This window comes from Microtus oregoni, unplaced genomic scaffold, assembly GCF_018167655.1.
Source record: "Microtus oregoni isolate MIOR12 unplaced genomic scaffold, Mior012 000018F_ref0000195, whole genome shotgun sequence".
Taxonomy (NCBI): Eukaryota; Metazoa; Chordata; class Mammalia; order Rodentia; family Cricetidae; genus Microtus; species Microtus oregoni.
In genome coordinates this window covers 29,068,474-29,084,596 of record NW_024543077.1, presented here as the reverse complement: position 1 = coordinate 29,084,596, position 16,123 = coordinate 29,068,474, and the positions used below count along the sequence as shown (strand labels likewise).

General features: G+C 38.9%; 1 protein-coding gene and 1 pseudogene across 1 annotated transcript; one reads left to right on the top strand and one right to left on the bottom strand.

Moving 5' to 3' along the window:
- Positions 1-5,059: 5,059 nt before the first annotated feature.
- On the bottom strand, positions 5,060-5,655 carry LOC121458629 (annotated as a pseudogene).
- A 5,418-nt stretch (positions 5,656-11,073) lies between these two features.
- On the top strand, positions 11,074-14,644 carry LOC121458725 (zinc finger protein 431-like). Its single transcript, XM_041668032.1, has 3 exons — positions 11,074-11,107; positions 11,492-11,552; positions 12,916-14,644. The coding sequence occupies exons 1-3, from the start codon at positions 11,074-11,076 to the stop codon at positions 14,642-14,644; spliced, it is 1,824 nt and encodes a 607-aa protein (XP_041523966.1).
- The last annotated feature ends 1,479 nt before the right edge of the window (positions 14,645-16,123 follow it).

The window sequence follows — 16,123 nt, the reverse complement described above, 5'->3', positions numbered from 1 at the left end:
TGGCTGAACTGGAGAGTGGGTATGTAATGGAATGTGCACACAAAGGACCCTGTGCTCTAGATGAGGAAGAGGATGTGCTCTAGTAGAGTGGGAAAATGTGTACTAAATACAAACTGTCTAAACTGGGGCCCTGTCTGCTGGGCTGGGAGGGCAGCACTGGAAGGATTGTGCTGTCTGAGTCATTTGATCTCTGATCCTCCTGTAGAGGAGCTGCTAATATTGAGAGGCCTAGCTGAGTGGCCCTAGCCAGTGAGGGATTCTAGGAAGGGTTAGACATCAAGAGTACTAGTGGCAGACAGTTTGTCAGTTCTTTCCATGATTCTCTTCTGTCTCTGCTGTAGGGGGTGGTAAGGAAGACCATAAGCAATCCTGTAATGAGTGGGGCGTATCAGAGCAGGTCTGTTGAAATGTCATTTCTGCTGAGACTTGGAAGTACCATGAGCTAGACTGCAGTTATGTTGGTCCATGTGGTTCATGTTGGCAGTGGCCCTTGTTCTCTGAGCCTCTTTGTGTATATAAATACTACAGCCCTGGAATGGAAGGAAATGATGCTGGTTGTATCTCTGTCCAGAGTACACACATGGGCACTGCTTTTGCTGTGCAGTGGGAAGAGAGATTAGAAAACTGAAGGTTTAGTTTCTAGAAGTTCTGAATATTGCATTCCAGTTTCAGGTTTGTGTTATAAATATTACAAATTGTTTAGGACCTGGTAGAGCAATAGTAGAGTAGAGTGCTTTTAACATGGTGTTACCACTAGCTGCAATGGTGGGATCCAGTGAAGCTTAGTTCCAGGGGACAAAAGGAGTTTCTGATGTGCAGAGATTTCTCAGGTGTGCAATGTGGTAGACAGGTAGATAGGGCACAATCCACATATTCTGCTCTATGCCATGTAGCAGGAAGCAGATTTTAAACCATTTTTAGGTTGTTTTGGGATTGAAAAAGATTAATTAGATTAACACTTCATCAGGCATCTTAAAATATATGCTCAGTTAGCAGAAAGGAGTAATTAAGGCCATAAAGATAGGTTACAGAATAGATTATTAACTTTTACAGTTTTAAATGCTAGTAAAAAGGAAACAACAGCTGTGGGGAGACCTTAGATAATAAAAAAGCCCTGCTAAATTAACCAACCTGTATGCTTTAAAGATACATTGCATTCAGAATAAAAACCACGATATGTATTAAATTGGGGAATAAAGTTATAGATACCACTTCAATCCTTAAAGATTAGCTTCAAACAAAAAGATCTCTTGAGACTGCTCTTCGGGCTGATGATGGAGGGGGAGTTGACTGGGGGAGGGGGAGGGAAATGGGAGGTGGTGGCGGGGAGGAGATAGAAATCTTTAATAAATAAGTAAATAAATAAATAAATAAAAAATCCCTTGAGTAAAAGAAACAGTAGTTCATCAGAGAGCATTACCATTCAATCTTAACTAATTCGTAAGATTAACAGATGTCTTCCTTTTGATTAAATATAATTTCCAACAATAAATCTTCATAAAGATAGGGTTATGGCAGAGTTTTGTTTTGTCTTTACAAAAGTATGAAAACATTGAACTAAGGAATCTAAAAACCACTAGACAACTGTGGGCCCATATTTCGATATGGCACAAAAGCCATTAGCCCGGTCCGAGCTGATCATGTAGCTCTGCAGACAAGCTGTCTCTGCCCTTAACAAAGGCCAGGATGCCTGCTCCTAGCTTCTTTTGTTAAAATGTGGATTACCTGAGAAGAGATGTTTGACTGAAGCTGATGACTTAAGAGTTCAGATATTTGGTGCTTCCTTCCTTTTGTAATTTGGAAGGATGTCTTATAGAGATGCTAATTCAGGGCCTACCTGACTGCTAGACGCTGATGTGACTTGAGCCAAGGCACCTGGTTGCCTAGGTGATGGCATAATTGGTTTTCCCCCTCCCCGCTAAATTTGGTGTGGTTATATAAAATGTTTGGACAATAAACGGCGATCTGGCCTTTTCCATGATGACGGTGTAAGCTGTGTCGGTTCTTTTCCTTGCGACTCCGTTCCAGCCGGTGGAAGGAATTAGGGAATTTATGTTGGACCCTCACGGGCCATGACAGACAACCGAGGTAACTAAAAAATAACACATCATCCAAATAAAATATCCTCTTCAAAAGAATAAGTTGGCCTAACAGTCACTTATTATAATCATGTTAGGTGTGTTTTCAAGGTGAAACAAAAAGACATTTTGTTTCCTTTTTTTTAAAAGACAGATTCCTCTGGCTTTCCTCAATTCACATTGTAGAACAGGCTTGCCTCTAACTTAGTGAGATATATCTGCCTCTGCTGTGAAAGTGCTGGGATTAAAGGCATGCACCACTATAGCCTGACAAAAATTTATTTTACATAGACAGGTGGTGTTGTTTCTTCATTTTAAATGTTGTTTGCTTTATACTTCCTGTTTACTCAGGGAATATTATATCCCTCTGAGTTCTCTGATGGAGCTAAAAGCTCAATAATTGTAATTATGCATGTTAACAAATTGAAAAAAATGAATTAAAAAATGTATAATGTATATAAGGCTAAGAGGCAGAAATATTATTTAAGGTTAGTAATACCAGTTTGGATAAAAAGTACTTTAGGTACAACACCTTGGGCTTACTAAGATAGGATAGATGATCAAACATTTTCTCTAAATTTACCAAATGCAAATGGATTGGACATTGTTAGTATAATTCTCCTCTGTACATATTATATATAGTTATTGTATTTAGTGTATATAGCTTTACTGTGTTAGTTAAAACCTTCACCTTTTAATAAGACAAATAGGGAAATGTGTGATATATTGATTATATTCTGATAATAAAGCCTGCTAAGCATTACAGCAGAGCTAATCACTACCTGACCAAAATTTACCATAGAGGTTTGGAGGACTTTGGGCAGATAGGAGTCAGGATTCCTAAGGCAGGCCTAAGAGAATATTAGCACTTTACTAACATGGAGAGACTGAAGAGGTGGTAGTCACAATTTGCTGGTTAACTGCTTCTCTGATCTTTCAGTTTCTTACCCTGCTCTCTGACTCCTGATTTCTTATTGTTAAATGTCAATTAGATTAATGCTTCAGCAGGTACAGAACTTTCTAAGCCCTTTGGAAATAAAGCCCATGTACCTGAGATAGAGCCACAAGATTTGTCATTTGCTCTGCTAAATTTTCACCTTTCCTTGACCCAATCTTCCCTCAGTTTTCCTCATTCCACTCTTTCATTTGTCTTTTATTTATTCTTTCATCTTGACTGCAGTTTTTCCTCCCACCATTGCTCTCTGTCCCAACCTTCCCCCAAATCTCTCTTCTTTGTTTACCTTTAGAAAATAGCAGGTCTCTCATACATATCAACCACACATGGTGTCTTAATTGTGGTTTCTATTGTTGTGATGAAATACGATGACCAAAACCCAGGATTAGGAGAAAAGGGTTAATTTGGCCTATACTGCCTTATTGTTGTTAACTTTTTTTTTTTTTTTTTTTTTTTTTTTTAGTTTTTCGAGACAGGGTTTCTCTGTGGTTTTGTAGCCTGTCCTGGAACTAGCTCTTGTAGACCAGGCTGGTCTTGAACTCACAAAGATCCGCCTGCCTCTGCCTCCCAAGTGCTGGGATTAAAGGTGTGTGCCACCACTGCCTGGCTGTTGTTCACTCTTAAAAGATGTTAGGAGAGGAACTTAAAGAGGACAGGATTTTTTTTTAACATAACTTGGATATTTTAGAGGGCAGGATTCTTAATAGATTTTTGTATGTTGAACCGTACTTGCATCTCTGAGATGAAACTGACTTCATCATGGTAAATGAGTTTTTGTTAATATGTTCTTGGATTTTATTTTCTAGTATTTTATTGAGTATTTTTGCCTCTATGTTCATCAGTAAGATGGGTCTGGAATTCTCCTTGGTTGAATCTTTGTATGGTTTGGTATAAGAGTAACTGTATCATCATAAAAGGGGTTTGGCAATCTTATTTCTATTTCTTTTTCTTTTTCTTTTTTTTTTTTTTTGGTTTTTCGAGACAGGGTTTCTCTGTGGCTTTGGAGCCTGTCCTGGCTAGCTCTTGTAGACCAGGCTGGTCTCGAACTCACAGAGATCCACCTGCCTCTGCCTCCCAAGTGCTGGGATTAAAGGCGTGCGCCACCGTCGCCCGGCCCTTACTTCTATTTCTATTATGTGGATCCTTTGAGTATAGTTATTAGTTCTTAGTTCTGACAGAATTCTGAACTGAAACTGCCTTGCCCTAGGCTTTTTTTTTTTTTTTTTGGCTGGAAGGCTTTTGATAACTTCTTCTCTTTCCTTGCAGGTTATAAGCTGATTTGAATTGTTCATCTGGTGTTGATTTAATTTTGGTATTTTATTGACTTTAGCCCTCAATTTGATTATTTCCTATCTTCTACTCCTGGGTGAGTCTGCTTCTTTTTCTTCTAGAGCTTTCAGGTGTGCTGTTAAGTCACTGGTGTGAGTTTTCTATACTTTCTTTATTTAGTGCTATGAACTTTCATCTTAGCACTGCTTTTATAGTTTCCCATAGATTTGGGTATTCTGTGCCAGCATTTTTGTTGAATTCCACAAAGTCTTTAATTTCTTTCTTTATTTCTTGCTTGACCTAGGGGTGGTTTACTAGAGCACTGTTCAATTTCCATGAGTTTTTAGGCTTTCTGTGATTAGTGTTGTTACTAAATCCTAAATTTAAAACATGGTGATCTGAAAAGACACAGGGGGTTATTCCATTTTTTTGTGTGTGTGTTGAGGTTTGCTTTGTTACCATGTTTGTGGTCCATTTTAGAGAAGGTTCCCTGAGGTGCTGAGAAGAAGGTATATTTTGTGTTTGGGTGGAATGCTCTATAGATGTCCATTGATTCCATTTAAGTCAAGACATTTGTTAGTTGTCTTATTTTTCTGTATAACCTGCCCACTGGGGAGAGTGGGGTGTTGAAGTCTCCTACTATTCTTTTTTTATACAAAAACAATCAACATGTATTTATTTAATATACATTGTAAGAACTTAAGCAGACTTAAGTTAAAAAGACAAATAAAACAAAAATAACACCACAGCGTAGAAATCAAGAAAAGGACAGACCATCTAAGAAAAAAGACGACACAAGGAGAAGCTTGTGACAGGGCTCTTGACTGGAGACCAGCTTTGAATAGGTTTCTTGCAGGTACTTCTTAAATGCTGTGGGGGTTTTCCAGAGCTCAGCAGCGTGTGTGTTCAATGGGCTATCGATGTTGGGTTCTCCTAGCAGGCTCTGGATAGACAGCAAGATGGTCCTGACATCATACAGCGCGGACCATTTATCCTTGAGGATGTCCAGGCAGATGTTCCCCTGGGTGTCTACGTTGGGGTGGTAGCAGGGTGTGAGGAACTTCACCGTGGGTGCGTTGTAAGGGTAGCCACTAGGGAACGCGAGTGAGAGTTTATACCTCAGGTCTTCATATGCTGTGCCGGCTGCTCCATGCATGGATGGGCCCTTCCCATTTGAACAGGTTGTCTGATTCAGGGAAGGCAGAAATCCCATTGTCACCAGACATCATGAGGGTCATCAGCTCCTGTTGTAGCCTCTTGCCCACTGGCCGGGATGGCACCCCCGCTGGGCTCGGCTCCCTTGCGAACTGCCGGAATGCTGGCGGCAGCTGGGTCGCAGTTTTGCGAGGCCATCCAGAGGACGCAGGCCGCGAAACAGGAGTGTGGAGACGAAAAAGCAACTTCCTCCTACTATTCTTGTATGGGATTTGATGTGCAATTTAAGCTTTAGTAATGTTTCTTTTACATGAGTGGGTGTTCTAATATTTGGGGCATAGATGTTCAGGATTGAGACTTCATCTTGATGAATTGTTTCTGTTATGGGTATGAAGTGTCCTTCTTCATCTATTCTGATCGGCTTTACTTTGAAGTCTATTTGGTTAGCTATTAGGATACCTATACTTGTGTGCTGCTTAGGTCCATTTGATTTGAAAATCTTTTTCCAACACTTTACTCTTTGGCAGTGTTTGTCTTTGAGGTTTAGGTGTGTTTTAATTTTTTTTAATTAATTTATTTTTTATTGAAAATTTCCACCTCCTCCCTTCCTCCTACTTCCCTCCCCTCCCCACAACCCCCTTCCTCTCCTTCTCCAGTCCAAGGAGCAGTCAGGGTTCCCTACCCTATGGGAAGTCCAAGGTCCTCCCTGCTCCCCCCAGGTCCGGGAAGGTGAGCATCTTGGTGTGTTTCTTTTATAAAGCAAAAGGATGGATCCTGCTTTTGTATCCATTTTCTTAGCCTGTACCATTTTATAGGTTAATTGAGTCTATTGATATTAAGAGATGTAAATAACAAGGGACTGCTAGTTCCTGGTATTTTTCAGTAGCGGTGTTTGTGTTTCCCTTCTTTGGGGTTTGTGGGTGTTAGGATATCTGTTGCCGGTGTTTACAGTTAGCTTCTTTGGGTTGGAGTTTTCCCTCTAGTACTTTCTGCTTGACTGGATTGTGGATAGGTATTGTTTAAATCTGGTTTTGCCCTGGAATATCATATTTTTTCCATTTATGGTGACTGAAAGCTTTGGTAGGTCTGGTGTCTGTGGTCTCTTGGTGTCTTCAGCACATCTGTCCAGGGCCTTCTTGGTTTCATGGTTTCCATGGAGAATTTGGGTGTTATTCTGATAGGTCTGCCTTTATATTATACTTGGCCATTATCTTTTGCAGCTCTTAATATTCTTTCTTCGTTCTCTATTTTGCATTTTGATCATTATATGTTGGGGGAGACTTTTTTGGTCTAGTCTATTTGGTGTTCTCTAAGCTTCTTGTACCTTCATAGGGATATTCTTCTTTGGGTTGGGAAAGTTTTTTTCTATGATTTTTTTGTCAAATATAGTTTCTGTTCTTTTGAGTTGGTGTTGTTCTCTTTCTTCTATCCCTACTATTCTTAGGTTTTAATTTTTTTCATGGTGTCCCAGATTCCCAGGATGTTTTGTGTAAGGAATTTGTTGGATTTGTTGTTTTCTTTGACCAATGATTTGATTTCTATAGTATCTTCAGCATCTGAGAGTCTCTCTTCTATCTCTTGTATTCTGCTGGTTACACTTCCTGCTATAGTTCCCATTTGTTTAACCAGATTTTCCATATACAGAATTCCCTGCATTAATGTTTTCTTTATTGCCTCTATTTCAGTCTTCAAGTCTTGAGCTGTTTGTTTCATCTGTTTGATTGTTTTTTCTTGGTTTCTTTGATGTCTTCCAATTTGTTGTCTGTCTTTTCCTTGGTTTCTTTAAGGGAATTTTTATTTCCTTCATCATCCTCCTAGAGTTACATTGGGGACCCCATCATTTTCACAAAGTTACATCGAAAATCATTTCTTTTGTTTCTCCTGGCTTAGGATGACTAAGTCTTTGTGTAGTATGACCACTGGGTTCTGGTGTTACCATGTTGCTTTCTATGTTATTGGATGAATTCTTGCATTGGCACCTATCCATCTCATCCTTCAATTGGTGCCAGCAGTGTCTTTTCCTTTTGTTCCAATCCTTAAAGTGATGGTTTGTGTCTTTGAGACCTGTTCTTGGCCAACTCTGTGTTTCAGAGAGCCATGCCACTGAGGTCTGTCTTGGTACTCTCTCTTCTTGGCCTGCTCTTTTGGTCTGCACTCCTGGGTCACACTCTTGGTCCAGTCTGTGCAGTCACAGCTTGTGCTTCAGGGTCCCTGTCTTAGGCCACCCTGTGAAACTACATCTTGTGTTTTAATGTTCCTCTGAAGTTGCAAGGTGCTGGGAGGTAGCATGGGAAGTTTTGGTGGTGGAGTGAGACTTGTAGCTTTCAGTGTCTGATGGATGGTGTGGAGGTGTTTGAGCAGCACACCTGGAGGAAACTTGCCATTTGGCTGGCTAGTGAACTGAAGCAGGTAGTGTTTGGGCCCAGAGTTTTGCCCCAGTATGGAGGTCCTAAAGAGGTTGTCCTGCTAGGTGGGTCATCACTCACCTCTTGGTCCTTTCTGTGTAATAGCAGGCTGTGCTGCAGAGTTCCACTTAGGTTGCGGGTGCATGGATAGGAGGGCTTGGGGCACAATGGGACTTGTAGCTTTCAAGGTTCAATGGATGGGATGGGGGTGTTGGAGCAGCCTCCTTTCAGGAAACTCAAAGGCTAGCTGGCTAGGGAAGCTGAGGCCACTGGGGGAGGTCCTGGGGTTTTGCTCTGGTATGGAGGGCCTAGAGAGTGGGGTGTCCTGCTGCATGGGTAGTCACTCACCTCTTGGTCCCCTCTGAGGAGTAGCAGGTTGTGTTTCAGTGTTCCATTGAGGTTGTGGCAGGGGTTTGTAGGGGTATAATTGGAGATTTAGGGCAGAATGGAACTTGTAGAATTCAGGGTCCAATGGATCATGAGTATATTTCTTAAACTTCAGTTTTTAATTTTCTTCACTTATTGCTTGTTTTTTTGCTTTTCACTTTCACAAGACTGGGGTTTCTGTATCTTTGAAGTCTTTTTGTTTTTTGTTTTTGGTGGTTTGGTTTTTTTTTTTGTTTCTTTTTTTATTTTTCCATTCACTTCCTCCCCTCCTCCCATTCCCCTCCCGCTCCCCCACACCCCCTCTTCCCTCCCCATCCCTCCTTAAGAGAGGGCAGGGAATCCTGCCCTGTGGGAAGTCCAAGCACCCCCCCCATCCAGTCCTAGGAAGCTTTGCATCCAAATAGACAATTGAACTAGGGTCCCAAAAAGCCAGTACATGCAGTAGAAACAAGTCCCAGTGCCTTTATCAATGCCTTCTCAGTCAGCCCCCATTTTCAGCCACATTCAGAGAGTCCAGTTTGATCGCATGCTCACTCAGTCCTGGTTCTGCTGGATTTGGTGAGCTCCCATTAGAACAGGAACACTGTCTTAGTGAGTGGACCAACCCCTCGCAGTCCAGACTTCCTTGCTCATTTTCTCCCTCCTTCTGCTCTTCAACTGGACCTTGGGGGCTCAGTCCAGTGCTCTGATGAGGGACTTTGTCTCTATCTCCATCTGTTGCTGGACTAAGACTCTCTCCAATGGGTTTTCTGGTACAGGATTTGGTTTTGGTTTTGTTTTTTTGTTGTTTTTTTTTCAAGACATATATATATTATACAAGACATAAACTAGTTAGGATAGGATAATTAATGAATATATTGTTCTTATTCATAGTATAGAATTGTGTATTGGGCTTAGAACTCTCTTATTTAAACAAAAGGAGAAGGCGCTGTAGGAAATCTTACAGCCAGTGGTTTCCTGACCACTAAGGCATGGCCTCTTATATAGGCCAGTATAGAGCATGAGTCCAGCCTCTTTCTGGCTGCATGATTCGGTTTCTGATCTCAGTTTGAGCATAGGATTCTGATTTGTGAGTCTATCCCTAATAAATAAACATCTATTTCTCAATTCTGAGCTAGTATTGCATTTCTTCTAAGAGTCCTTCTTTAAGGATCATTAAATGTGAATCTTCTAAGTGATGAAATGATTTCTTTCATTTGTTGACCATGGACCAATAGTGACTGGGTTCAGAATGTACTTGATTAAATAAACAACCCACCAGAAAATATCATGTATTTGAAGAACTTTCTCTCCTTATTGGTTTTATTTCAATTTTCTGTGGATCCTTACCAGGAGAAGCCTTTCTAGATAAAATTCCTCATTGTATGCTATGAGTTTCAATACCCTAAAGTAATTTCCTGACATTTATATCTACTGTGTTGTGCTTGACATTAATCAGCCAAATTCCTATTTATACTGAAATGTGTTTACCATCATTATGGGCTCAATCTCTAAATCACATAAGATATAGCAGAAAGAGTTCTTATTCAGTGCTCAAGTGTTTGGTAACCTGCTGTTTTATCTGAGTCATTGTGTGGCTCTAAATTCCTGAAAGTAAAGGGAGGCATCATTCCTCGCTCTATTTGTTGTGATGTTATTGGATGATGGCCCTGGAATGCAGGTATTTTTTATGTCAAGTATATGCTGCTGTGCTGAGCTTCATGCTTATCTTGAATTTTAAAATTTGACAGAGGGTATCTCTCTGATTCCCAGGATACCATCCCATGGATTGATAGCATTAATACTGCCTGAGTATTTTGAGTCATTAAATTGCAGCTGTATGAACATCTTCTTGCTTGTTATGCTTGCTTTGATTTTTTTAAATCAATATGACTGTTTTATATGCCTGCATGGATATGTACCATGAAAGTGATCAAAGAATATCAGAAATCCTTACCCTGGAAAATGGATAGTTATAATCCCCATGTAAGTACAGGCAAATTTGTCCATCTCCATTCCAGATCAGCAAGAGTGCTGAATTAATCTGCCCCCTCTCCAGGTCTGTGTTGATTATTTATGACCAACATATATATTTCTACTGTTTTCATGTGTCCACTTTTAACTGTTTTATACAGGAAGTTCTTTTTCTACAAAATGTTATTGGTATTGAAGTTTATATTAGGGTACTTCAGGGTCTGGAAGAAGACTACAGAACTGGAGTGAAAACAACTCTTTGTAGAAACTTCAATAAAAGCCTGTTAGTTTTTCTATCCCATTGTTTGTTTTATTGAGGTTTGCAATGGAGACAGAGTCTTAATGTGTACTGCCACTTTTCCTGGACCTGATTGCATTGACTTGACTGGCATTCAACTCAGAGACAAATATACCCACCTCTGTTTTCTCAGTGTTGTGGTTAAAGGCACAATAAACCAATACACCCATTTGTGTATCTTTTTTTCTTTCTATAATGAGGAATTTTTCATACAATTTTCTCATGCATACAATTTACTGTTGATCTTTTTTCTTGTCTCACCCTGTTAATAGATATTGTTCTTATAAGGTGAAATCCCATTCAGATTGTATAGAAATGACAGAATTGACTCTAATTTTCAATTTACTTCTAAAGTAACTGACTATATCACAGAATAAGAATGGGGAGCACCAGAATCATACAACTGTACTTTCAAAGAAGTATGCATTTCCAATGATGTCACTGTCATGCTTACATGTACACACGTATGGTATATTTTTGAAGGCAGTGACCTATGATGATCTACATATCAACTTCACTCAGGAAGAGTGGGATTTGCTGAGTCCTTCCCAGAAAAATCTCTACAAAGATGTGATGCTGGAGACCTTCAGGAACCTCACTACTACAGGTAAAAATGAATTTCCTTCATGTTTCAAAATATGGAGACAACCTTTCCTTGCCTTATAATGTTGTTCTGTAATTTGATTTAGAAAGAAGAAAATGAGATGAGTAACACAATCATAGTTCTTAGGTGCACTTAAGATAATGAGCTAGCTGGGCAGTGGTGGCACACGCCTTTAATTCCAGCACTCTGGAGGCAGAGGCAGGTGGATCTCTGTGAGTTCGAGACCAGCCTGGTCTACAAGAGCTAGTTCCAGGACAGACTTCAAAACCACAGAGAAACCCTGTCTCGAAAAACAAAAAAAAATAATAATAATTAAAAAAAGAGAATGACCTAATTGTTGTACAATATTAAATAATATAACATACATATTCTGGTACTGTATTTCAGGGTACATTTTGGAGGTCTGTAACACTGAAGAACATAGTCAATGCTCTAGAAGACCTACAAGGTAATTTTCCTGTGCAAGTTTATAACAATATGCCTCTGATGAGTTTCTAATATGTCCTGGAACAATGAATCAAAAGCAGCATTGTAAATAAGCACAGCTTTAAATGCATTGATGGTTATTAAATTCTCACAAATCCATATTCCTCAATTTCTCATAGGTGAATTGCATGTGCAAGGCATTCATTTAAGAAAACGTCAACAGCACTCGGGAGGCAGAGGCAGGCGGATCTCTGGGAGTTTGAGACCAGCCTGGTCTACAGAGCTAGTTCCAGGATGGGCTCCAAAACCACAGAGAAACCGTGTTTCGAAAAAAACTAAAAAAAAAGAAAAAGAAAAAGTCAAGGAAGCAATGACTAAACAGATAATCACCATTTGAATCATAGCAACGTGAGGGCTATGTAGTAGATCTGCCAGTCCATTTCTTTCTTGCTACTTATGACAATAACTTTATACACATTTCAGTGATGAGTGTAGCTGCAAACTTTCTCCTAAATCAATAGCTCATGGTAAGACTTGGATTACTCATAGACTTTTTGTGACTTGTTAAGTTTAGTGAAAGTGGCAGTTAGAGTCAAGGGTCAATGGGCAGTTGTTGTGGAGAAACCTTAATATCTATACCACAAGTCTATGAGGAACAGCAAGTGAAACCATGAGGATTCAATGTGGAAATCTTTTATTTACTATTCTTCCTTACTATGTATATCATATGTGAACTCTTGATACAAGCATATGAGAATATGGATATGGAAAGATGTAGCATACGACTCATTAAGAACAATTAGAAGATAAACTGTAGTTCCCATGGAGAGTATACTTGTTCAATTAAGTGCAAGTATACAGTAATTGGTATTTTACCATCATTGTTAATACATAAACAACTTCACATTAAAAAAAAAGCCCCATGAGTTCTAAGTCTGCCAATACTTCTTAGTGTCTTAGTTCACTTAGCCAATGTATAAGGATTCACAGTAAAATTTATGAATGCAGTAAAGATCGTAAGGCACTCAGTGTATGCATTTCTTTTAAAAAATGTGAAAAAATCATAGAAAAATATAGAGATAGGTATAGATGAAATGGTAAACCATGACACAAAGGAATTATCATCACAAATATTTTTCCTAATGAAAGAAGAAAACATGATTTTAAATGAAGTTATAAGACATTAATATTTGATTCATTTTTACAACTGGAACAAATTATGAAATTAATTCATACAGATCTGAGGTTCAACAGTATATTGAATGTGGTAAAGCTTTTACATGTGTAAATTATCCTTGCAGGATTGAAAGAAATCAAATTGGAGAGAAATTTTCAGTATGTTCTCACTATGCTAAAACCTTGTCTTATGACACTCATCTTCTAAGGAATGAAAAAACACATACCAGAGAAAAATGCTGTGAAATTAAGCAATGTGGTAAAGCCTTTGATTATCACAGTCATCATCAAATGCATGAAAGAACACCCACTGGAGAGAAACCCTATGAATATAGTCAAGATGGTAAAGACTGTGTTCATTATGAAACTCATCAAAGTCATAAAAGAACACATAATGAAGAAAAATCATATAAATTTAATGCGCTTGGTAAGGCCTTTGCTGATCACAGTCATTTTCAAAAGAATAAAAGAACACATACTAGAGAGAAACCCTCTGAATGTTTTCATTGTGGTAAATGCTTTGCATGTCAGGATAATCTTCAAACACATAAAAGAACACGTACTGGAGAGAAACCCTATGAATGTAATCAGTGTGGTAAGGCCTTTGCTCAGAAAAGTAATCTTCAAATGCATAAAAGAGCACATAATGGAGAGAAGCCTTATGAATTTAGTCAGTGTGGTAAATACTTTGCACATCTGGATTACCTTCAATTCCATGAAAGAACACATTCTGGAGAGAAACCCTATGAATGTAATCAGTGTGGTAAGGCCTTTGCTCGACCTAGTACTCTTCAAAGTCATAAAAGAACACATTCTGGAGAGAAACCCTATGAATGTAATCAGTGTGGTAAGGCCTTTGCTCGACCTAGTACTCTTCAAAGTCATAAAAGAACACATACTGGAGAGAAACCCTGTGAATGTCATCAGTGTGGTAAGGCCTTTGCTCGACCTAGTACTCTTCAAATGCATAAAAGAACACATACTGGAGAGAAACCCTATGAATGTAATCAGTGTGGTAAGGCCTTTGCTCAACATGGTACTCTTCAAATGCATAAAAGAACACATACTGGAGAGAAACCCTATAAATGTAGTCAGTGTGGTAAGGCCTTTGCACATCATCGTCACCTTCAATACCATAAAAGAACACATACTGGAGAGAAACCCTATGAATGTAATCAGTGTGGTAAGGCCTTTGCATATCTTAGTAATCTTCAAGAGCATAAAAGAACACATTCTGGAGAGAAACCCTATGAATGTAATCAGTGTGGTAAGGCCTTTGCTCAACACAGTCATCTTCAAAGTCATAAAAGAACACACACTGGAGAGAAACCCTATGAATGTAATCAGTGTGGTAAGGCCTTTGCTCGACCTAGTACTCTTCAAAGTCATAAAAAAACACATACTGGAGAGAAACCCTATGAATGTCATCAGTGTGGTAAGGCCTTTGCTCACCGTGGTACTCTTCAAATGCATAAAAGAACACATACTGGGGAGAAACCCTATGAATGTAATCAGTGTGGTAAGGCCTTTGCTCGACCTAGTACTCTTCAAAGTCATAAAAAAACACATACTGGAGAGAAACCCTATGAATGTCATCAGTGTGGTAAGGCCTTTGCTCACCGTGGTACTCTTCAAATGCATAAAAGAACACATACTGGAGAGAACCCCTATGTATGTATTCAGTGTGGTAAGGCCTTTGCCCATCATAGTCACCTTCAATACCATGAAAAAACACATACTGGTGAGAAACCCTATGAATGTAATCAGTGTGGTAAGGCCTTTGCATATCTTAGTCATCTTCAAAAACATAAAAGAACACATACTGGAGAAAAACCCTATGAATGTAATCAGTGTGGTAAGGCCTTTGCTCAACACAGTCATCTTCAAAGGCATAAAAGAACACATACTGGAGTGAAATCCTTTAAATGTAATCAATGAAGTAAGGTCTTTGCTCACAACTGTGCTCTTCAAAATCATAAAAGAACCCATACTGGAGAGAAACCCTATAAATGCCATCAATGTGGTAAGGACTTGCATGTCACAATCATCTTCAATTGCATAAAAGAACACATACTGGAGAGATACATGTGAATGAAATCTGTCCTGAATCCTTTTTCCCAATCATCTCCAAATATGTAAAATAAGACATCTTATAGAGAAACCCTGAGTTTAATATGTGTGTTCTTTAAAAACATGAGAAAAATCATACTGTAGTGATACTCTATGAAAATCAGTGTCAGAATGATTTGTGCTTCATATAGGAGTAAGACTTTTTGTGTGTAATCAATCTGATTAAGTTTGTGGTGCATATTACCATAATCTTAGGACCTGAGGAAAAAACTGAGGGCTTATTGTAAATTATTCTTTAAACAAAAACAGTTATTGTATAGAAAAGAATTTTATAGTGTCAACAATTTGTTCAAGCATCATGATACCTCTTATTATTTTAGTTTGAAGTAGCAAACTAATGGACAAACATTTTATGAAGCATTATTGGTTGGAGAAAGGGTATTTAAAGAAACATACATTGGTCCTGAAACCAGAGCCAAAAGAAAGTACCTTGTCTCTGAATCTAGAAGTAGTTAAAGAAACAACATCTCTCTGAAAACAGCCAACGTTAAAAGGGGCCAGTAAAGAAACACAATTTGGCTCTCAAATCAGATCCATAAAAACAAACTCTACCCTTGTCCACTGCGCACAAAAGCAATGAATCCCTCGGCATAAAATCAAGCCCATCCCGGAGCTTTTTCAGGATCAGGTATTGAAATCCAGCAAATTCCCACCATCAAAATTTCCTTTGCTCTCGGTTATTAAGAAGTCCTATTTGAGCCTTATGCTCATTAAGCATGCAGCTGTCCCTTTCCACACTTTGCAGAGGTATTCATACTCATGTTTTCTTCCTTCTCAAATAAATCTGATTCAAGATTTATGTGAATACCTCTTTTACTGGAATGTTTCAGAAACTCCTGGAGTTGAGCCAAGATACAATTGATACCTCTGTTTGGGAACTTAGTTCAGAAGATGACAGAGTAATTGGACATATATTATGAAATATTCCCTTGAGAGTAGAGGAGATCAGAACCAGATATTTCTACTGGGAAACTTTCTTCTTTTTTTGTTTTTGTTTTTTTTTCTTCTGTTTTTTGAGACTGGGTTTCTCTGTAGCTTTGGGGCCTGTCCTAGAAAAGCCTCTGCCTCCCAAGTGCTGGGATTAATGTTGTGCACCACCACTGCCCGGCCTGGAAAGCTTTCTTAGAAGAATTAATTTCTTTTACTTCAAGTCTAAGTTTGCTTTTTCTTTACATGAACCAATTCATTGTGTAAGTAAGCTGTACGATGACTCTCAGCTCCTCTTTTACAGAAATGAATGAATGTTTACAGGAGAAATGTTTTCATGAGTGAAAAACTGTCTTAAAA